Source organism: Tasmannia lanceolata, unplaced genomic scaffold (genome assembly GCF_043159265.1).
Source record: "Tasmannia lanceolata isolate RefF3 unplaced genomic scaffold, GAP_Taslan_0.1 ptg000008l, whole genome shotgun sequence".
Taxonomy (NCBI): domain Eukaryota; kingdom Viridiplantae; phylum Streptophyta; class Magnoliopsida; order Canellales; family Winteraceae; genus Tasmannia; species Tasmannia lanceolata.
Window position 1 is genome coordinate 24727375 of NW_027518685.1, and position 23817 is coordinate 24751191.

Genomic DNA, 23817 nt, shown 5'->3' on the forward strand with positions numbered 1-23817 from the left:
CTAGCAGCTCTATTTGAAAGTGATTTTCTAATTAAGACATCTAAAAGATCGTATGAAGGACGCGAATCATGTGGGTGCCATGTGGGTGAGCCTAAGTCAAGCTTCTCATTCACTTCTCATGAATATAGGACAAAAAGGAAATAAAAACACCACGTGAACTAAGTAGACATGCGTATTTCCTTATTTTAACTAATACCTACTAGTACCAACCATACTGCCATGACGACAATACATGCACTAGTTAATTTTCTTATTTTAACTAGTGCACGTATTTTTAATAAATACTAGGGGCCCACTCCATTCCATGATTTAAATCATTCACTCTGTGGGGCCATAAATATGCTGTCTCCCAAAAATCATATCTATAAGATGATCCTAACCCTTCATCTACAAACATTATAAAAACCCTACAGTAAGAGGGTTAGGATCATCCTATAGAGATGATGTTCGATTTACGATCTATTTAATTTGGGCCCTAGAAAGTGAATAGTTTGGATCATCGAATGGAGTGGAACCGATGTAATTTTTAAAAAATAAGTGAAATGATATATTTGCCACCTTTTCTTCCCCGAGGCCCGGGTCAGGCCACGCCTTGCAGTGTAAGCATAGTCCCATGGGAAGAAAATAGGGCAACGTGCTTTAAAAAAAGGGCGGCCCAGTGCATAAGGTTTCCACCATTTTGGGATCTTGAGAGGGATAGATGTACACAGCTTTACCCTTGCTTTTTCAGAGAGGCCGTTTCCACGACTTGAGAGTACTATACTCTTTTCCTTTTTAAGGGGCTTCTAAGAGGTTTATGGAAACGGTAATAAAAGTTAACAGCTGTTTAAAAAATAAAGGACAAGAAGAGTTAGTGCAGTTATCAAAATATTACATTTCAAGTACAAAAAATAATGTATTTCCATCACTATACATATCACGTGTTACTTCGCGCAGCAAATACCGAAGGGGTAAAAATCTGTAATTTTTCGAAATAACAAGGGCATTTCTACCTACTTTGCAGCCTCGGCGTTACACGCGGTCATTTGAACAGCAACGGTTGAAGAGATTTTTACGATACGTTTACTTGACGAGGTCTATCGGCCCCTCCATAAACACGCGGCATATAGAAAAATGCCTTTTCTATTTAGTAACTCCACCCATACATGTACTTGATTATGATTTATGACACTGAAGTCTTGGACCAACTGAAACGGGTGGCAGTACTAATTCTAAATCCTGTCAAAATTGGCCCGCTCATCTCTCCTCCACGCCCTCCTTATATAAAACTCTCTCTCTCTCTCTCTCTCTCTCTCTAGTTCTGATATTCTCTCCTCTCCTCTCTATTTCCGCTGCCACTGCAACAAAGCTTCGTTAGTTTTTTTCTTGTCTTTTTTCAGCTCTTATTAACAAACAGAAAGAGAAAAAGACAAGAATCTCCTTCTTTCTCTTGTTTTGTTCTCTCTCTCTCTCTCTCTCTCTCTCTCTCTCTCTGTCTCTGTCTCTGTAATGGCAACAACAATGGCAGAGATCAATCTCTGTTCGCAAATCTCTCCTTTGAAATGTGGAAACAGGAGGAGCTTTGATTCTCTCTCATCCTCTCGAAATCTGATGAGATTATGGCCTGGTTCAAGAAGGAAATCTTCCTGTAAGGGTTTCACCATATCGATGACACTGACAGGGAAGAACGAATATGGAAAAGCTGATTTAGGAGCGATGAACGGTCCTTTTGATCTCGTAAGATCTTTTTATCAATCTGTTAGGTTTTTTTTTTCGATTGGAATGAGTTCTTGAATGTTATACTGGAATGCGAAAATCTGTGCTTTTATGTTTAATGAAATCTGGTCTATGCCCTTTTCTCTTCGTATTTTCTACGAAATCTCATTCTTTTTCTGATCAAGAAGTGATTTTTTTAATTTTCTTTTCCAATTCAATGTCTGTTGCTCTTTTCATTCATTCAATTGATAAAACGGTTACTATTTCTGTTTAAGGGTACTTACAGATTTTAGGTTAACAGTAGTGATAAATGAATTAGTTATTGCGAAGGGTATTCATGTTGGCTTTTGAACTCTTATCTTTCTTTGGAACGTATTGAAACTCTTGCCCTTGAATCATGTATTTACTAAGAATGTTTCTGTTTGAAGAAGCTGCATTCACTTGGTTTGGCCACCCCTTCTAAACTGGACTAGTTGGTCCCTAAACTGAACGTATTGAAGAATCTTCTCCCTGATAATTGTTGTTTTGTTCCAATTGTAGGATCGCTATGTACCATAGTTTCAAAACTCCCCCGTGTTGACTCCCTTTTGTTGGAGGAATTAGGTCAAGCAAGAGGTGAACCTCTTGAAGCATTACACCCAAGGTATCTAATTTGGAATACCAAGTTTGTTGCCTCCAGCCCCTATATATATTAGATACACTAGGGTTTTAATAGGTTAGTGGGCTCTAGCCCAAATAGGCCCACTACACCGGTCCATTATTTTATTGGGCTTATATTAGAACATACATGGGTTGTATTATATACCCAACAATCTCCTCCTATGTTCTCCATATAGCACAATCCAATAGATAGATAGTGTAATGTTCAAAACAAAATATTGAATCATCCACATCACCATATGGTCTATATCATAAAAGATCTTTAATCCAACTGAAAACATGAATCCTTTTATGACAAACCAAGAGTTTTAGATATACAACAAGTTAAACTCAACCAAAAGGTAGTTTCACATATAAGTGAACCCCACTGATCTTAGATGAATTCATTCATGGGGTATGATTCTCATCGAGATCCAAAATAAAGTTCCACAAAAAAGTGAACTCTATGCATACTGAAATGCAAGCATAGTCTTTATGACTTTAGAAGATATACTCATCAAGTAAGTCATCTTCATCAAAGTCCAAATCAAGACAAGCTCTTCCTTTTTCGCCAATCCCTGTGAATTACCAAATATGAATTTCATGAAAATGAATCCAATCATTTGTGTAAAACACTAAAGTATCTAGTTCTACCTGAAGAAGAACTTAGTACAATTCCATAATTCACGAAAGTATCTAGTTCTACCCGAAGAAAAACTTAGTACAATTCAAAATGGCTGAAAAAATATTAGTATTACTCTCACCATAAGTATCATTGTCAAGTTTCAATAAAGAACAAGACCTAAACAACTTCTTTTGCAAATAACCATTCCTAATTGTCAAGTTTCATTAAAGAACAAGACCAAATAGTTTCTTTTGCAAAGAATCATTTCATGTTTCTTTTTGGAATGTTACAGTCATCTTATCCATATTTGAGTTAAGCTGTATCATCAAGTTTGGAATATACAACCTTTCCTAAAAAAGGACATGTCATCAAATGTGGAATGACACACAACAACTGTAAACATCATCGAAACATATCAAGTTCTTCACAACCATAGTTGTTGCTTGATTATCATAGAACACACTGAAGGAACTAATCCTCAACCGGGTCAGTGGAATATCCATAACCATAATTAGATTCTTTATCTCTTTTACTTCATTTGCAACTGAAGTTAGAGCATAAAGTTCAAATTTGACTTCCACACAACAGCAGTAGATTTGCTGTCCCATAATTTTGATCCTGAGCCCCATGATACATCAGAATAATCTTCCACGAGAAGTGGATGGCCACCATAGTTTTGAGCATACTCTTGAGTATACGAAAGGTATCTCATCAGCCTCATAAGGGCATCTCTATGCTCATGGCCAGGATTGCTAGTAAAACGACTCAGCATGCCAACTATAAAGGCTATGTCTGGCCTAGTGCAACTTATAGCATACATGAGACTACCAATCAGTTGAGAATAAGCTAACTGATTCACACTGTCTCCTTCATTAGAGATCAACTTCTTGGTATAATCAAATGGTGTCTCAATCGGTTTGCACTCACTGCATCCCCATAAAGAAAGTAGTTTTTCAAGATAATAGGCTTGGCTAAGGGAAATCCCTTGCCTGTCAAAACTTACTTTCATACCAAGAATGGTGTCAACAACACCCAGGTCTTTCATGTCGAATTCTTTACCCAAGGTTAGTTTCACATTACTCACCAGAGAGAGAGATTGGAAACAAGAATAAACATCTATATACAAGCAAATAATCATGACCTTATTCGACACAAAACGATAGTAAAGACATTTATCCGAGTAATTGATTAGAAAACTCAAGCTCTTTACTACCTTGTCAAATTTTTGATGCCACAATTTAGGTGCTTGTTTAAGACCATACAAAGATTTGTGTAACTGACACACTTTGTTCTCGAAACCTTCAATGACAAACCCTTCAGGTTGGTTCATGTAGATTTCATCTGACAGTTCTCCATTGAGAAAAGCTGTCTTTACATCCATTTGATGCACAATAGAATGCTCAATAGATGCCAAAGCAAGAAGAATTCTTATCGTGGCCAAATGACAGACCGGTGAAAAGACATCAAAGTAGTCTATCCCACTCACTTGAGTATAGCCCTTAGCTACTAAACATGCTTTATATCGAGCTATGGATCAGTCATGATTAAGTTTCTTCTTCAATATCCACCTACAACCCACAGTCTTAGCCCCTTTTGGCAAATCGACTAGCTGCGAGTTTAGATTTTGCAACAGAGAGCTCATTTCATCATCAATGGCTTCTGCCCACAACAAAGAGTTCCTAGATCTCATCGCTTCCTTATAGGATGATGGATCATTCTCTAAATGGTAGGTCACAAAGTCTTCACAAAAAATTTTGGGTACTCTATCATATGGAGGAGCATATAGAGATTTAGGATGTGATTTGCAGCCAAAACTGCCTCTTCCCAAATGCAACTAGGCATGCCAGCTGACATTAACATGGAGTGTAACACTTAAGTTAACGTCATGTTCTTACACTCAGCTATGCCAATTAATTGAGGCGAGAGAGGAGCAGTAGTTTCAAGGATTACGCCCTGAGAGGCACATAATTCCTTGAACCCTGTCAGTGCGGATCTTCTCCTTCTCTAACACTCCTAACTCTCACACTTGTCAAGTGTAATTGACATATATAATGGTATCTTATGAGTGTTAGTAAGGTAGACCATTTTCTGATAGTGCACATGTCCCAATCGGTTGTGTAACAACTCAGGAGCAATTAGCGGTGAACTTTCCTAACTGACAGTCTCATTATCTAAACTCAAATCAAACATACCATCTATCAAATATGCACAATCAAAATAGTCTGAGTTAACAATCAAAAGTTACTCTACCACACATAAATGAAGTACATATGCCAGCATAGTCTAAAAGACTAATAGAAATTAAATTCTTTTGAAGAGCAAGAACTACTTTAACATTTTTTAAAGTTAGTATTTGTCCTGAAGAAAGGACCAAGTTCGCAGTACCAGTGTGAGTCACCTCTACCTCTGCTCCACGAGCTACTGTAACGGTCTCTTTCGCGGCAACAACATCAACTAGTAGTTTCTTGGAATTACAAACATGACAAGTGGCTCCTGTATCTAACCACCAGTCGGAAGAAGTACTGGCCTTTCCGTTGCCCAACATAGCAACAAGACCTTTAGGCTCAGCACTGCCCACCATCATATGAGCTTCCTTTTGTGGTGTGTCAGATTTAGCCTTCTTAGGTTGTTGACAATCTGCTACAAAGTGACCATATCTCTCACAGTTGTAGCACTTTCCCTTCTTTTTCTTAAAGACAGTTTTTTTGGCTTCCAACTTGGGGATATCACTCTTAGGTGACTTGGGTTTTCGAGAAAAGTTCTTGGGATATATTACCGCGTTAGCAGCAGACTGTTGCTGTCTAACATCTCCGAGTTATTCCTGGCTCGATTCTCATCTTCGATTCAAATGAATCGTTTGAGATTATCCAGTCCCACTTGCACCTTTTCCCCATACATTTCATTTTTAAAAGAATGCCATTGAGATTCATCAACTTCTTCATTCGTGTCAGCCGAATTGAGTCTTTCCCTTCCAGGAATTAAACTCAGATCCACCAAATGATTGAAGTTAGACAATCTCAAAGGGAACTGCAGTCTTTTCCATTTTAGTCTAATTTACCAAAATAAAATATGGAAAGAGTGCACCTGATTTGCGAAGCGCGATAACCAGATAAGAATAACTAAGTCGCGAACCAAATCCAAACCCGAATCCGAGATATCCAAGATGGGACCCAACAGCAAGAGATAACCACCAAGGGAATATCCGAGGCGAGGACAAACCAGCCAAGACGGATACCCAAACCCATTGATAATTAGGATTTACAGGGGGTGAACCATTAACAAAGAACCAAATCCGAAAGCCGAATTGCGAAAAACCAATCCAAGTGGAATTCAAAGCCGAGCTCCAAGAACCGAATCAAAGAGAGTCGGCAATACCGTTCTGCCCAAGAGGGTTTCAACAAAAATTTCGATCCAAAGCCACGGATGAAATTCGACTGAAAACCCCACACAAAGTTCCACCCAATGTCACCGAATTGGGGTTAGAAATTACGCCCTAAAAACGAAGTTTGGAGGAAGAAATCCCACGGTCAAATTGGTTTGTGTGTGGGAAGAAACCCACGTCCAAACTGCCACGCGCAAAACAATTGAAGAAACCCACAGGTGACGATGGAATAAACCCACGGCCAAAAAACTCCTTGTTCGATTGAGCGAAACCCTCACCCAAAGGAATTTCTGTGGGAGAATAAACCCACTTTCACAGATAGCTTCTTGGCTTTCTTCTATTGAGTTCCACAAATAAAACTGCCCGAATTAGACTCTCGTCAACAAAGAATTGTTGACCCAAAAATCAAATTTCTCAATGGACATTGTCCAAATTGTAATCGACCAAAAGAGAAGCAAACAGAAATTCAAGAACCAAATCAACTTCTGTGGGAAAGGAACCCATTCCCATTCGAGTTCTGTGGGAGTGAAACCCACCTCCAAATTGTTTCTGAGTGGGAATAAATCCAAGCCCAAATTGGAAGAACAACCACCAAGAAGGATTCGTTTCCTTCAAGAATTCCAACGAGGAGAGAGATATCAACCCCAAAACGATTTGTTTAAGTGAGTCAAAACCCACGCCTAAATATATTTGTGTGGGAATAAACCCACGGCCATATAGGAATTTGATCAGTTCCTTATTTCACTGCTTGATTCCAACGGTGGATGGAGTTCCAAAAGCCTTGAGTTGCAACAAAACCTAGAAGAACGACGATATTGGATTCTTCTTTGCACAATGGCCACAAAATTAACGATGGAGAGACAATTTCGATGGAAACAGACCCACGCCCAAACCAGTTTTTATGTTGATCCCCTCCAAACGAAAATCGAAATTTAGAGAAAGAGGCAAACAAGATTGTGGGTATACGAGTTGGGTTAGAGAGAAAACCCACTAGCTAGAAAACCAAAGAACGTGAGAGAGGGGCTAGCGTTCCAATTAGGGTTTTCCTATTGCTTCAAGATTGTTGGAGGAATTAGGTCAAGCAAGAGGTTGCTTGGAGCATTACACCCAAGGTATCTAATTTGGAATACCAAGTTTGTTGCCTCCAGCCCCTATATATATTAGATACACTAGGGTTTTAATAGGTTAGTGGGCTCTAGCCCAAATAGGCCCACTACACCGGTCCATTATCTTATTGGGCTTATATTAGAACATACATGGGTTATATTATATACCCAACACCTTTTACCTTGGCTGCATTCTTGTCTGAGTCAGTGTTTTGTCCGCATTTGCCCTACAAAGTCAATTAAAACTCCTTTGCCTCTCCCGAATTATGACCGCATCAACCGAGTACTCAGCACCAAGTACTCAGCCATATTGTGCTGCTTCAGCTGAGTACTCGACCGCGTCGTGCCGAGTCGACTAGGATTTGACCCGCATCCGCATTTTGAAACACTGGTTTCTACAGTTGTTACTATTAATGGTTATTGATCCAAATTTGTTAAAAGCCAACTATATCCTTATCAAGGATTCATCCCAAGTACAACCCTGTTAGTCATTTGCTGCATAGCCTGTATCAGAAGACATGATAACTATGAGGAGTGGGATCCACCAATTGCTAATAAATCAGAGCAGTAGGTCCATACCAGCGGCAGGAGGTGGGTCCAGTTCCTGCAATCATCTGATCAGGATTGGAAGGTGAAGTGGTTCATTTAAACCATTATGTTTTATAATTTCTTTGACAAAGGATCATATCTCCTGCATCAGTTGTTCTCCGTTTGAATTTTTTCTGCTTTTGATTTGTACAGTTGCCTGTGCTTATTTACTACCCCATTGACATGTTTAGGAATATATTCAGTTCAAAATCCTCATCATACATTTTGTTTTTATCTGTATTATAACTCATTCTAGTAGAAGTCTACTTCTGGCTGGTAGGAGACTCGTCATACAAGAGGACACATGCAAACAGATTCTGTCCTGAATTTGGTCTGCATGCACACCTTAAATAAAACTCACTTTGTTGTGTCCCACCTTCCACTCCGATGCACAACTATGTATATTTACTCATGAGATTCATAAGAAACAATTGTTTGTCAGTATCTATTCATTTCATGGCAGAGTGTAAGTTGAATCACCCTCTACCTTTGGTAATTGTTATGTGATTAACATCCCATTGTAACTTCTCTACTCTCATCTCTCTCTCTCTCTCTCTCTCAGCATAGGGGTTGTAAGTTTGGGTTTGTAGCTACTGGTATATAGATATTGCACCATATTTTTTCTTTTCTTGTTTTTAAATTAGTTGTTTAGTGTCCTATCTGTGACCAGTTATTCCAACTTGATCAGGGAAACTCAAACTATCCTTATGGGCTTCAGTCAAGTGATTACCGGTTGGGGGAGATGAGGATACCTTCAACTGATAGAAGGAAAACAAAAATAGTGTGCACGATTGGTCCTTCAACACATACACGTGAGATGATATGGAAACTTGCAGAAGCAGGAATGAATGTAGCACGGCTGAATATGTCCCATGGGGATCATGCATCACACCAGAAAACAATTGATCTGGTTAGAGAATATAATGCCCAATCTAAAGACAATGTCATTGCAATAATGCTCGATACAAAGGTACATTTGTGCATATAAGATTTTTTTAATTATTTAATATCCAGAGACTCCTGTCCGGCATTTTCTTTCAGATTACATGACATGATCGGTACGCTTTATTCCAAAGTTATCTAATTGTTATTAAGTATCGACTGTTAGTTTTTTAATTCTTTAATTTAGAAACATTTGTAAGATGGAAGTGTTTACCAGTTACCACTTCATTTTAAGTCACATTTTCTCCATAAATGCTTGCTTCACTCCCGCTTCAGCTAGGGGTGCAACTTGGGTCTGGTCTGGTCGGGTCGAGCTTTTGCTAAAAAAATGAATTGGAATCATCCCGAACTTGACCGGATTTTATGGTAAAAGATCAACTCGAATTCCTAAAAATCGACCCAAGTTGCTCCCCTTGCTTCAGCTATATTATATATTTATCTATCGCATGATCAAATTCAGTCAACTTGGTCTTCCTATGGGATTCGGACCAAGTTAGAAACATGTCAACTCCCTAATGTGCTGGAATGGTCGTGACAAGTTGAGTATTTATGCCCCATTAATCTTCTAAACAGGAATTTGCAGCCTATCTACATATACAGATTTGGGTAGGGAAGTTATCACATTTCAGTTGTATGGTGTTTGATATTATGTAAATAACCCCACAGTCTAAACGAAATATATTCGAAGGATTGATCATGTGTATATCTCACATTCCATTCATTTGAATATAGAGAAGGCATATTTGGCATATCATGTAAGGTGAATATGGAAGATGCATATGACCACATAGAGGGTTGGAGCTTCTTGGAACATATGCCAATTAGGATGGGGTTGAATAATGATGGAGAAGGTGATTATGGTGTTCTTTGTTTTGACATACTTTTGCATCCTTATCAATGGCACTCTTGTCAATTCCTTTAAGGGTCCTAGGGGCTTCAGACAAGGAGTTTCAATCTTTCTTTTGATGTAGTCGAACTATTCATGGTGAAATCCCTACAGAATTGGCCAAGGTTCGATTTGAGGGTCGTTTCTTTTACGCATTGTTTTGATATATTTTTTTCTGATCAAGATTTCTCTTGGTGTCTAGGAGCTGCCATAAACTCAAGAAAAATTAATGACACGAAGGACAAGTGCAATATTTAGATGTTGTGATGTTCATAAAACAAAACTTATAAATGGGAATATAAACTGCAATTAGGTTTATAAATTCATAAACTTGGCCAAATCAATTGGCTTGATTGCATTTATGAGTTTCTCTAATGAAGCCAAAAATTGTCGAGTATTTGACACTTGCTTTTCGGATTTCAGTTGGACAATTAGCTTAGCCAAGTTTCGAGTTGTGGCCCCGTCTTTTATGCATATTTTTCATTGATTTATTTTTTCTTTATCAAGAGTTTGCGAAGTGTCTAGGAGACGCGATAAAGTCAAGAAAATGTATGTATTTGTGAAATGGAACTGAGAAATTACTAAGCATACCTAAATTTTGATGGTACATTGGGGAGTTTATTGGATGACCTCAGTAACTGGAAACTCCTCAAAAATGGCTTCACGTAAACCTTAGATTCTGCTCCCTTCATGATTTTGTTCCTTACTAGCAAGATGTATATTAGAATCACTTTTTTGGATGTCCTTGTGAAAAATTTTCTTATCAATTTTCTCCAATCAAGCTGAAGTGTTAGTAAGGAGATATTTTGATTATGTGAATCCCTCCTTTTTTTTTTTCTTTTGGGATAATTAATCGTTTCTTATGGGTAGGAGAGAATGGAAAAAAAAGATCCATGTAAACGAACTCAAGTAGTGTCAGGATTAGACTTAGACAATTTGAGCCGGGTAGATCCTTTCACCTTCTTCATGAATTTTTTCTAAATGATTCATTAGCTGACCCCAACTAGTTTGGGCCAAAGGCTTAGTTGAGTTGAGTATAATTAATCTTTTCATGTTGCTCCTTTTTCAAATGCATTGAATCAAAGTGATTGCCATTAACTATTCTCATCATTTTTCATTTTGGTTCTTAATATTTTTATTTCAATTTTTGCTCATACAAAGACTGGTAATTTATTTATCCTGCTGGTATTTGCTAGGGTCCTGAGGTTCGAAGTGGAGATCTGCCTCAACCTATCTTGCTTAAGGAGGGCCAGGAGTTCAATTTCACCATTAAAAGAGGATTCAGCTCAGACGACACTGTTAGTGTAAATTATGATGATTTTGTGGACGACGTGGAAGTTGGGGATATACTTTTGGTTGATGGTAACTGTAGTTCCTCTCTAGTCTCAATTGATTCATGCTTAAATGTTATCATATCAAGTCTAGAATGTGGGTTACTAAAGAAAATTTGTTGTGTACCTTTTGCCTAGTGTCAATTTATGTATTACAACTCAGCTTTGGATCAAAGAAACAGGATCATATTTCAGATGATTGGAGTTTTAAATGGAATTGGATTGAGGGTGATTCATTTGGGCTTTGGATTCCTAATTCATATTGTTAACCATGTTTGGGCGATAGATTTGTTTTGGATGAATTTCAATTGGCCCTTTTATCATTAAACGTATGGAGGGGTAGATACTAGATACTAAAATGGGTGGGCATAAGTCTTATAAGAGTGTGATACTGAAATTAAACCAATATACTATAGTATAGTTACATTTCTCAACACCCGAGGTGTGTCACACAACGATTTTAAATGACACACACACACATATATGTATATACATGTTGATGTTTTGGTTGTCAAATTTTCAAACTGAAAGAAATGAATTAAATAAATGATTAAAACAAGAATCCTACCAAACCTCTTTTGGTATTGGTGTTCCCTTTTCCCAACTATTGATACCGACTGATAGAGATCCTGTTTAGGGGAATATCTGTAGTACCTGGTACAGTATGCACGAGTTCCTTCGCACAATGGTAAGGTTGCTTCATTTTGACCTGGTGGTCATGGGTTCGAGTCACAAAAACAGCCTCTCTTCAAAGTAGGGGTAAGGCTGCGTACATCTAGCCCTCCCCAGACCCCGCAATGGCGGGAGCCTCGTGCACTGTGCCGCCCTTTTTTACCTGGTACAGTATGTACACTTGTATATAAGAATCATCTTTTGAGTAATCCAATCCAATCAATCACCTCACCCTTGAGTATATGATAAGTCCTTGGTCCTGTCAGATACCGTATCCCTGTGTATATTACTATATTGTGTTTAGTCTAACAAGCAATCTGCAAATGTGGCTTGGACCACTTTATCAAGAAAAAATTCTAGTGTTGCCCTCTGTTAGTGTATGTATATGCCTATGGGCATATCCGTCTTTTGTACATTTCTCATTATATATAAATACATAAGTGAAGGGGAGACTCCCTAACTCACAATTTCTTTCTCTCATTCTCTTCCTCAACTTGGTATCAGAGCCCTAGGGTTTTGATTCCCTATAGGGACCCCCATAGCAGCCACTCACCCTCCCTCTTCTTTTCTCCCTTCTCCTCTAACCCTAACCCTAACCCAACATCCCCGCCCCCGCCCCCACCCTCTTCCTTTCCCTTCCCTTCCCTTCTCCTCCTCCTCCCACTGCCCCTCTTCCCTTTTCCCTAACTCCTCCACTCCCTGCTACAGTAACCTGCCCCACCGCCTCCCCTCCTTGCTACAGTACCGCTACAGTACCCTAAAAAAAAAACCATTTCTATAGCCTAGAAATCTGCTCCCGCAGCCTCACTTTCTCTGTCTTTCTTCTCCTAATGGCTTAAATCTCTTTTACCTACTTTCTTCTTCTTTTCACGGCTCCGATCTTATATCCCTAGATCTGTGTGTCTTCATCATGTCAGCAAGGGTTTCTTTCATGCCCTATTTATCATTTGTCTCTCTTCGGAGCCGTGATCTCCATTATTGATTTCTCTGGTCACACTAACACCCTCTTCGGCCAAGTGCCCTATACTTAAGCCATAAAGCAAGCTCCATTTAAGTCATCATTCCATATCTTGCCATAGTTCTTGGGGCATCAGCACTGGACGAATAGATTGTAGCAATCTCCTATAAAAGAACTGATATAATATATTCATGTATCTCTCATCTCTGTATCTTTTCCCTCTTTTAATATATCTGTGGTTATCTTTCAAAAAATAAAATAAAATAGAATCTAACTTCTATAAGGATGATAGATGTCTTGCATGTAAATGGAGTTTAACTAGTAACATTTCTTTTTTTGTTATAGGAGGAATGATGTCACTGGCAGTAAGATCAAAAACTTCGGATGTAGTTAAGTGCGAAGTAATTGATGGAGGGGAGCTTAAATCAAGGCGTCATTTAAATGTGCGAGGCAAAAGTGCAACCTTGCCTTCTATAACAGGTCACTGCTTTTTTTTCTGTTCACATCCAACACACATGAATTTCTTGTTCTTTTCTGTTAGTTATAGCTGTGATTGTAGAACATCTAATATCAATACTTCTTTGTATAAATCCTGATGTTTCCTACAGAAAAGGACTGGGAAGATATCAAGTTTGGGGTGGACAATAAAGTTGATTTCTATGCTGTTTCTTTTGTTAAAGATGCTGATGTGGTCCATGAATTGAAAGACTATCTCAGAAGTAAAATTCCGAATCTATGTTTCGAGACATTTGTTTTAATTCTAACGCATGTGTTCTGATTGTCTTTGGAGAAGAATTACAAAACAGCCTTTTTTGTAGGTTGTGGTTCTGACATTCATGTGACTGTGAAAATAGAAAGTGCTGATTCCATAGCAAATCTTCATTCAATCATTTCTGCATCTGATGGGGTGAGTCAAATTTAAGGTTTCTAAAATTTAATTCCCCTTCCATTCCCTTACTAGCTTGTGATTAAGCACAACTTCCATACAGAAGGTTATTGTTGAAATTATGCATCCACCGGTCCACTTTTGCTTGAAAGATAACTAAAATTTAGAGGAAGTTATATTCGACCCTTTTCTTCCCCTGGCCACCCCCTCTAATGTATTTATGACTACTTTTTTTACCGGTGTTTAAAAACTCCTTGACTCGACAAGGAACTCACCCGAGTTGACTCCTTTTTGCCTTGGCTGCGTTCCGCGTTGCACCCAAGTTTTAAATCTCGGTTTCGGTACGAAATTTCGGACGAAATCTTGTAAAAATACCGAAATTTCGGAAATTTCCGAAACGTTTCACCGAAATTTCTGAAATTTCACCGAGATTTCCGAAATTTCACCGAAATTTTACCGAAACGAAACGTTTCGGCCGAAATTTCCGAAACGTTTCGGCGAAATTTGGTACTTTTTCGACTCACTGTGAATTTCGTTTCGTTTTCCACCGAATTTGTTTCGGCCGAAATTTAAAACCATGGTTGCACCACATCCGCGTTCCGCATTTTGCCCTACAGAGTCAATAAATTCCTTTGACTCTCCCGAGTTATGGCTGCGTCAACCGCATTCTTGGCCGCGTTTGCGCCGAGTCGACAAAGATTTTTCTTGGCCGCGTTCCGCGTCACATCCGCGTTTTTAAACACTGCTTTTTACATTACAAGGGGAGACCCAGGGAAGAAAGGGGAGAATATGTCATTTCCCAAAATTTATTGATAGAAAAAGAAAAAAAATAGGGGACCGGATGATCCCACAAAGATCAAAAGACAGAAAGTATGGACAAACGCCAACAAACTACATAAAATTACAATAAAGGGAATTTAATTCCCGACAATCAACACCCCCTCCCCCTTCCCAAAAATAAATAAATAACCCAACACACACACACACACACACACACACACACACACACACACATCAACACCTTCTCTAACCAACCCACAATCTCATTTGAAACCCTTGGGATATGCGAGAAGGAAAAATGTAAGTTTCTAGAGAGGTCTCTGATCTGCATCAAAAGATTTTCAAGGCCCTAATAATCGAGCCAATGTTTCAAATGCGGATGCGGGTCAAAATGTGGCCAAAGCAAATCCTAGTCGACTCAGCACAATGCGGTCGAGTACTCGGTTGACATGGCTGGCTGCTCTGTTGATGCAGTCATAACTCGAGAGTCAAAGGAGTTTTTTTTTTTTAAAAAAAAAAAGGAGTCAAAGGAGTTTTGATTGACTTTTTAGGGAAAGATGCGGATTTTGATAAGAACGCGGCCAAAGTAGAAGGGAGTCACTTAGCATTAAAAAAAAAAAAAAGAGTAGAAGGGAATCACTCGGGGTGTCCACGATGATCCGGGGAAATTTTAAAACTATGAATTGAGCTATTTTATTCTTTGAAAAATCTCAATTATGGTGGGGCTGGATTACCTCTAGAACTACCATCAAAATTAAATTGCATTGTGAATCTACCTGATCTTGAAAGTATATATGGTTTAAATTTGAGGTGGGACTTCACCCGCCAATTTGTATAAGCTGTCATCCCAAATGGTTCTGATCAACCTCTGGGTGTTTTATGTTTTATCCTACATGGAGTAGGGGAAGCTGGTGCTAGATTAAAAAAAAAAAAAAAAAAAAGAGTAAAGGAAGCTCATGGAAGTTATGATTCATTGATTTTGCTTATTGACACTGCATTCAGGCGGTCATATAATAGAATCATATAACAAGGACAGTCCCAAATTTTAGGAAATAGTTGTGTTGGATGCACATCAATTCAGCTATTATGATAAAACCTTAATTTAATTGTTCTTTCATGTTTCCCAGTATTGTTTGCAAACTACTTGTATGGTTTTCTTGGGTTTTTAATTTACTCGATGTGTTTCGATTTTCTATACCTATATAGAACTAATATTTGTGTAATGAATTATATCTTTCAACAATATCGTAGTGTTTGGGTTTTCTCAAGATACCGGATTCCCCATCACTGTTCCAAATCTCCACGAGTCAATGGTTGACTCACCCGAGTCAACTAGGTTTTACGTTGGTTGAGTTCTCGTTCGAGTCCAGATTTGTCCCTCTCGATTCAATAAAAAACTCTTTTGTCTTGCTTGATTTAATGAAACATTGACCAAGTCACCTAAGTTGACTATGTTTTACCTTATCCAAGTTCTTGACTGCGTCTCAGTTCTTAAACATTGTTCACTATAGTTGTCGAATCTGACAGATTGACACCTGAAGTCCTTGGTTAATTCCAGCATACATGCATATGCCTTAACCCATGTTTCATTGAATTGATTATTTTCATCAACTTAGCTCAAGCCTCAAGGAATGATGGAATTAGCTGGTTTTCTGAATTGTCACTCCCTCGAAAATCAAAATATTCTCAATTTAGAAGGTAAAAGATGAATGTGAAGAAAGATAGATTTTTAAAATGTCTCTGTTATAGTAGTACATGCATATTGTTCACATGACATGTCTAGACTCAGCTTTAGACCTTCTAATCAAATTTTGATATACGTTTTTAATAATAGATGCATATTGTTCACATGACATGTCCAGACTCAAGTTTAGACCTTCTAATCAAATTTTTATATATGTTTTTAATAATAAATTCTTTGTTTCTGAATCACTTCCTTGATGCTTTGAAAACGACTGAGGTGATCAGCATGTTTTGTTAGTTTTATTGGACACTCATATGTAATAATCCCTCATAGCTGTTTTCCAATTTGCACAGAGTAATCGCTTATACACATTAAGATTACGTAAAATTTTAACATTAAAAAAAAAGAAAGATTACCTAAAATTTTCTCTATCTTGTAAATGTCCTGCATTATGTAATGTCTAGAACATTAATTCTTTTTAGTGCTCTAATTGTCTTTTGTGGACTCAAATATTGATAGGCAATGGTGGCTCGTGGTGATCTTGGAGCTGAACTTCCAATCGAGGAAGTTCCTTTGTTGCAGGTATTTTGAGCCTCAAAGCATATTAAGTTATTTTCAATAACTAAAAGTCCTGCAAATAGTTTGTCATATTGATTCTTGTAATTCTCTAAATCAGTAATGACACCTTCCCTTTTAACCTTACTTTGCACCTTCTGCTTTCTCTTCCAGACCACTCTGTAGTGGGCTTTGTTTTTTTTAATGGTTTTAATATACTTACCATTTGAAAAAAAAAAACCCGTCCTTGCACCATTTCATGTGGCATTTTCTATCAGTTTAGTATATACTTCAGTTCCCTCACTTTAGCCACTGGTTAAAAACTTTCCATTTACTTACACAACGCCCAAAAGCCGGCGGAGTGGGCTGATTCGAAGAGCCAATCAGGAAATCGGTGGAGTTGAATGAGTCAATCTAAACTCAACTCAACTAAGCCTTTGTCCCAAACTAGTTGGGGTCGGCTGAATGAGTCAATCTAAAATAGTTAAAAATTCAGAAAACCAAGAAAATTAATTAATTAGAAAAAGAAAAGAAATAACAATGTAGGACCTTTGTTATGGGCCAATAACCAATAACAAGGAGAAAACTGAGAAAATAAGAAAATGGCAAACGAGATCTAGGAAGAGGGATATGATATATGAAAGGACGGAATGGATCATTCAAGAAAGACCTATTCAAGGTTTTTATAATGGCCATTGTAATGTAAATACAATTATGAGGGCAAATAATGGCCATTGTAATGTAAATACAATCATAGAGTGCACATCGTGTTTAATCCTATTTTGAGTGCCTAGAGATCTCTCAGTTTGCAATACGATTTTTATCAGAGGTTGGGTGGTATTGTTTTACCATAGCCCAACAGACGATGATTTTACAAGCCTCATTAACCTACTTTATTCCCTTGAAGGTTGCTTTGCGTCTTAGGTGGAAGATGAACAGAGAGTTTGGGCGTCCAATCCTCGGCTGCTTTTCTCATCTCAAGTGACATGGAATATTAGGTTTTCCCTTTCTAGTTGGGCTATTGATAAGAAGGGTTTTTGGCATCACTCTTAACAAGATACTCCTAAAAATGCGAGGAAATCTTGAGCGTCGAATCTCATAAAGTAAGCCCAAGCCGAAGTGGTTTCCTCCTCCTCCCCCCCTCTCATGGTAATCCAGGTTCCATGTGAGTAGTGGGGCTGTTGTGGATGAGAAGTTGATAACAACACCATTCTCTTGCTGTATTTCCGGTCCTGTTATGGATGAGAAGTTGATAACAACACCATTCTCTTGTCCAATTGATCATGCTAATTGGAACGAGGCAGAGTCATTTGCTTCTCACGGGAATCTGCTTATTCCATAGGCACTTGGGTGGTTGGTTGGTCGTGGAAGGCAATTCCTCAAATTCTATTTCCTTGGCCAAGGGTGCGAGCATGAGTCTGTGGAGTTTGGCTAAGTTTGTTGACGAAGTCCTTGAGCGAAGTATAGTGATGTTTCTTTTCAGTATATACTTATAAGTTCCAACGAGTTGGCAGTTAGGCTGGCTAGATCGGGTGTTAGAAGAGCCTTTATATATAGGGCAATCTCTGCCCACTGATGTAGATTTGTAATCCTTTTTTATCATAGTGAACTTTTATAAAAACTGTCTTCAACATATTATAAAAATAATAATGTTGGTGCTATTAATTCTAATACTAATGCTAATGATAATGCTAAGATGCTTGATATCTAATATTAATGCTAATATTCAGGGAAGGCAATCTTGGTGCAGTAGGAATACGGTAACAATCACAAGCTTTGAACATAAACTCAAGATAGGCGGCCCAGAACACGAGGCTTCCGCCATTGCGGGGTCTGGGGAGGGATAGATGTACGCAACCTTACCCCTGCTTTGCAAAGAGGCTGTTTCCGTGACTCGAACCGGTGACCACGAGTTCACAATAGAGCAACCTTACCATTGCGCCAAGGCTCGCCCTCTATGAACATAAACTCAATCCAAAAACAAAATCAAGACAGGAAGGAGAGCCATGGTGCTTCCTTAAAGAGAAAATAACATAGAAAAGGCCAAACAGCCATGGTGCTTCCATAAAGAGAAAATAACATAGAAAAGGCCAAACCTCCTCGCATAAACTTCAAATTCCTAATGGTTACAAAACCAGCCCAAAGACCCTTTTATATGACTATATACTTGCCCCCCTCTTTTGTGGCGCTACAAAACCTCCTTCTCAAATTAAGGAATCCTAATCTCAGACATTTTCCAATTTTAAAACACTTGAAAAGCAATCCTAAACAAACTAGAATTCTTTCTGAACATAGAAACTTCTAAAAGAAAACTAACCCAAATGTGCTCTAAAAATATAACTTTCTATCATAAACTATTTCCAACAATAAGCCACCCCTAATTCAGCCTTCCTTCTTCAACTTAACCTCCTCAATTCAAAGTGGAAATGCCTTTAAGCTTCAAACAACTACATCTCCCAAAAAACAGATGTTCTAAAACTCAGCAAAAATGTTCCAAAAATTCAAAGTAAAATCACCAAAGTTAATAAAAAAATCTTTCTTTGAAAAACGCGTGATTCATTAAGTGAAAGACGCTAACCGAATAGTTAGAGATGGCGCAAGCAAAGATCATATAGCCTATTTAGGAAGTGGGTGATACGTTTTTGTATTTCTATGAGAAGCTCTACGGCACCCACGATTCCCAGAAGTGAGTCGTGGGCATATCGCGCGCAACAAATCCTTATTAAGTCATGGTAATTTAAGGGGGGCAGCTTACGGGCCAGGCGTCTCTCTGTCCTGAGAACTAGTATCGCCTCCCCACCCAGCTCTATCCAGCAGGCGATTGAGGTGAGAGAAGGGGGGGGGGGGGGGTTTGCTATAGGAAGGCGAGTGGGTTCGTCACTAGGAATGGTGTTTGCATAATTGATTAAGGCGGGCTTCTTCCAAGAAGGGTTTAGAGGAAGGTAGAGAGGGTGATTAGGCTCGCCTTTGCATTGGAGGATGTCAAGATGTAATGGGTGGGCAGCGGACTCGTAGTCCTTGGAGTCAAGTACTCCCTTAGCCTTGTTGATCAAATTCTCTCTCGAAGTGTGCTAAGATCAGTCTGACTTCTGAAGTGTTCTTTGCTAAACCCTACACCATCAGGATTTCATTGGCCAGAATCCTGACACCATTCCCGAGGCTCAAGTTAGCTTAGATTGCATTATCATAAACCAAAATATGGATCCATATTGGTCCAAATGACAATAAAAACAGCGAAGAATAATTAGTTACGATCACCCCTACTTTTTTCATATTTTCATACAGTGATTTGTGAATTTCAGAAACGGAACAGAGGTCTAACTTGTGGCTCATGGTTGTCAGTAGAAGTAACTCAATTTTTAATGAACTGTTTAAACAGGCGGATATCATCAAAAGGTGCCGTAGCATGGGAAAGCCAGTAATAGTAGCAACAAACATGTTGGAAAGCATGATAGACCATCCAACACCAACAAGGGCCGAAGTCTCTGACATAGCAATTGCAGTGCGGGAAGGTGCCGATGCCATCATGCTCTCTGGTGAAACTGCTCATGGGAAGTAAGCACCTCTTGTATATATTTCATGGCCCATGACTACCTGTTTTTGTAGCAGTGAAGAAATAACTATTCAAACCGAGGGGCTGTTTGGAAACGTGGTTTGTAGAATCCAGGTTTTAGTTTGAAAGCGGAGTAAAATTCTGGATTTGACAATCCATCATCCTGGATTTTAAGTAAGAAATCCATGGTTTAGAAATCTCTCCATTCTGAGATTTTTAAAACCTGGAAACGGGATGATCTCCTACTCGGTCGCTCGACGGAAAGAAAGGTGAGAAATCAGAAAACGACGGATGGTCTCCTTCTCTCGTCTCCCATCCATGATTTTGACGAAATCCAAGATTCTAAAATCCGAGTATCCAAACGGCCCCTGACTGGTTGCTTGTGTGAATACACTTCTCTTTCTCTGGATATTAGTGGCTTTTCCAACAAATTAGCCTGCTTAAATTAGTCAATCATATATTATTAATGGGAAGCTTGATTAATTTCATCTGTTATAAATCATAATCAGGAATGGTCTTCAGAGGCTATTCTTACAAGGTGTACAGAGAGCTGTAAATGTCAGAAAACTTGAAATCATCATATTAGTTTTTTTTTTTTTTTTTTTTTTTTTGTGATTTTGGTTAATTAGTTAGATATTTTTTCGATGTATAATTTAAGCATGACTTTGTTCCTTGATCGTTCGTTATTGTGGCCTTAGGTATCCATTGAAAGCTGTAAAAGTAATGCATACTGTGGCATTAAGGACTGAATCAACTTTATCGAACAGCATTGCTCCTCTAGGTCCTACCACTGCTTTCAAGGTAATTAATAGTGATACCTAGAAGGGAAAGTTCCTTTTCTTTTTTTCCAATTGATGGAGAAGTAGTTTTCGTGTTTCCAAAAACTATGATTCTGGGCTCCTGTTGCTGTGTAGGACCAAGGTTTAAAATTTCGGTTTCGGACCTAACCGAAACCTAAATTTCGTCCGAAATCCTGGAAAAAAAATGCAAATTTCATTAATGCTGAAATTTCGATAATTTCTGCCAAACTTTTGGGAAAAAAATTTAAAAAATTACATTTCTGGACTCTGGCCGGAATTTTGGATTTTGGTGGTTCCGGTTTCGGTCCCAACCAGGTATTTCGGCTGAAATTTTAAACCATGTGTAGGACTATGAGAATCTACATGCAATGCTCCTAATGACTGTCTAAAATCAATTTTTTCTTCGCTTTTCCTTTCTCATTGGCTGTTTCTGTTGCCAGTTTTATCAGAGCCAAATGAGTGCTATGTTTGCCTACCATGCGACCACAATGGCGAACACCCTTGGAACAGCCATCATTGTCTTCACGAGAACAGGATCCATGGCTGTACTGTTAAGTCACTATCGGCCTTCCTCTACCATCTTTGCTTTCACAAATGAGTAAGTTCCTTCACTAAAGATATTATTAAAAATAAGATGCAATTTCTCATGCCAACGTCGTCTTTTGTATTTTCTTAAATTTCATGTTCTAGTATTTCTGTGAACTAGTATGACAATGCCATCAGAAATGACATCGGTTTTCAAAATATAGGATCCTTACATTAGGTCTTCTTCAGAACTTTAGAAAAAGGATATAAATATTGGTTTCGGCCACCACCGAATCCGAAATACTTTGGTTTCAGTGGAAATTTCAGCTGAATCATATAAAACCTTGATAAAAATTTCATTTATTTTTTAAATTTCCACCGAAATGTATAAAATTTTGGTGGAAATATTTAACATTAGGGGTCTAGGGTTTAGGGTTTAAATTCTTTAAATAAGGACAAGAAATTTAGAAAACAGTGGAAAACACATTTTCCATTGTCCCAACGACCCAAACAGAATTTTCTACAGTCAGGTTTCTTTGTTGTGCTCCATACTTCAGTATGCCCCTAGAAAAAGAATTTGGGGCTTTTTTTTTTAATCGTGAAATTTTTTGGGGCTTATTGATGGAGGACATTCCTTAGAATTGGAACTTCCCTAGGCCACCCATGTCTGGCTGGTATTGGTGGTGTGTTTAGAATGAGGAAGAAGAAAATTTCAAAGTCTTTTTTTTAATGGTAAGAAAATTTCAAAGTCTTCTCCGTCCTATTGGATAAAAGGACTGGGATGAGGCAAAATTTCATGCCTTGCTCATTGGGATTCATTCCAATGATGTGGTAGACACCCTTGCTATAGAGGGTGCCGAAAATGCAAGCTCTATGTGGTTGTGTAAAATTTCGGTGGAAATTTTGTAACTAAGGTTGAGAAACGAAATTTCAAATTTTGGCAAAATTTTGGAATTTTCGGCGAAATCCTGTATTTTCAGAGTCAATGTACTTTTGGTTTTGGTCCAAACTGACACCGAAATATTTCGGCCGAAATTTCAGATTTCGGCTGGGTGTGCCTGAGGCCATTGTTGCCGACAATGGCTCTCAGTTCGTCAATGAGAAAATAAAGTCCGTCTATCATTCCTCTAAATAACTTTGATTTCCAAAATAGATTGATCCTTTTATCTTTTCTTTAGTTATATGCAAGGTTTAAAATTTCGGTTTCGGTACCGGTTTCGGACCTTGAAATTTCGAAATTTCGACCGAAATTTCGGTCGAAATCTGGTACAAAAATCGAAACAAATATTTTATTCATTATTAAATTTCGGTCGAAATTTCGGAAAAACCAAAATTTCGGCCGAAATAAATGACCATTTCGGTTTTGGGTGGTTTCGGTGTCGGATTTTCCCATGATTATATGTGATGATAAATTGGATTTTCATACTTGACAGAGAAAGGGTTAAGCAGAGGCTGGCGCTTTATCATGGGGTGCTGCCCATTCAAATGCAGTTTTCCAATGATGCAGAAGAGACCTTCTCTAGGGCAATATATATCTTGCTGGTATGGAGTGCTATGTTCATGCATTGTCTTTGTTTTTCTTTCGATTATTTCAGCATTTAGGAGTAATTTTCTCTCTCTCTCTCTCTTTTTAAAAAAATGTAGAGTCAGGGTCTATTGAAGGAGGGAGAGCATGTTACTCTTGTCCAGAGTGGAACACAGCCAATCTGGCGTCGAGAGTCTACTCATCACATCCAAGTTCGTAAGGTCCAAGCTTGAGATGTACTTTGAAATAAACGAATTTTTTTCTTCTCTGAGATCACTTCTTGATTATTTACTATTCAAATGAAAGTTTCTAGATGAAACATATCTGATTGCGGATGTCAAATGTACTAGCAAACAGTCACCGAGTTGCACTTCACCTGAAAATGGTAACAATACTGAAGGAGCTTTATAAATAGCAGAGCATTTAGAGCCACTTGAGAATTATTTTGTTAATAATCTCTTGAAAAGTTTTGATGTGGTGATGGTGTTCATGATGCAATACTGTCTTGGGTTCAAGTCACTAGACCAAGAAACATTTAAGTTCTGCCTTCAAAAACTCATTTGTCGTCTTCCTACTTGAAGAAGGTACTAGTTTGTAGAAAAGCATAAAGCAAAGAGATATATATATATATATATATATATATATATATATATATATATATATATATATATATATATATATATAT

The 23817-nt window shown here is 38.2% G+C and overlaps 1 protein-coding gene across 1 annotated transcript; it reads left to right on the forward strand.

Moving 5' to 3' along the window:
• Positions 1-1294: 1294 nt before the first annotated feature.
• Positions 1295-23564, forward strand: PKP3 (plastidial pyruvate kinase 3). Its single transcript, XM_077388810.1, has 12 exons — positions 1295-1716; positions 8724-9005; positions 11060-11225; positions 13170-13304; positions 13433-13543; positions 13643-13731; positions 16694-16756; positions 20109-20284; positions 20981-21083; positions 21523-21680; positions 23041-23149; positions 23252-23564. Exons 1-12 carry the CDS (start codon positions 1489-1491, stop codon positions 23363-23365), a joined length of 1734 nt encoding a protein of 577 aa, XP_077244925.1. The 5' UTR covers positions 1295-1488; the 3' UTR covers positions 23366-23564.
• Positions 23565-23817: the final 253 nt, after the last annotated feature.

What these genes read in the sequence shown, in the direction of transcription:
- PKP3 (XM_077388810.1), top strand. Translation starts at nt 1,489, where the DNA reads ATGGCAACAACAATGGCAGAGATCAATCTCTGTTCGCAAATCTCTCCT. An exon ending in CAATAATGCTCGATACAAAG is followed by an intron (nt 9,006 to 11,059) that starts GTACATTTGTGC and finishes GGTATTTGCTAG; the next exon opens with GGTCCTGAGGTTCGAAGTGG. An exon ending in AGGAAGTTCCTTTGTTGCAG is followed by an intron (nt 16,757 to 20,108) that starts GTATTTTGAGCC and finishes CTGTTTAAACAG; the next exon opens with GCGGATATCATCAAAAGGTG.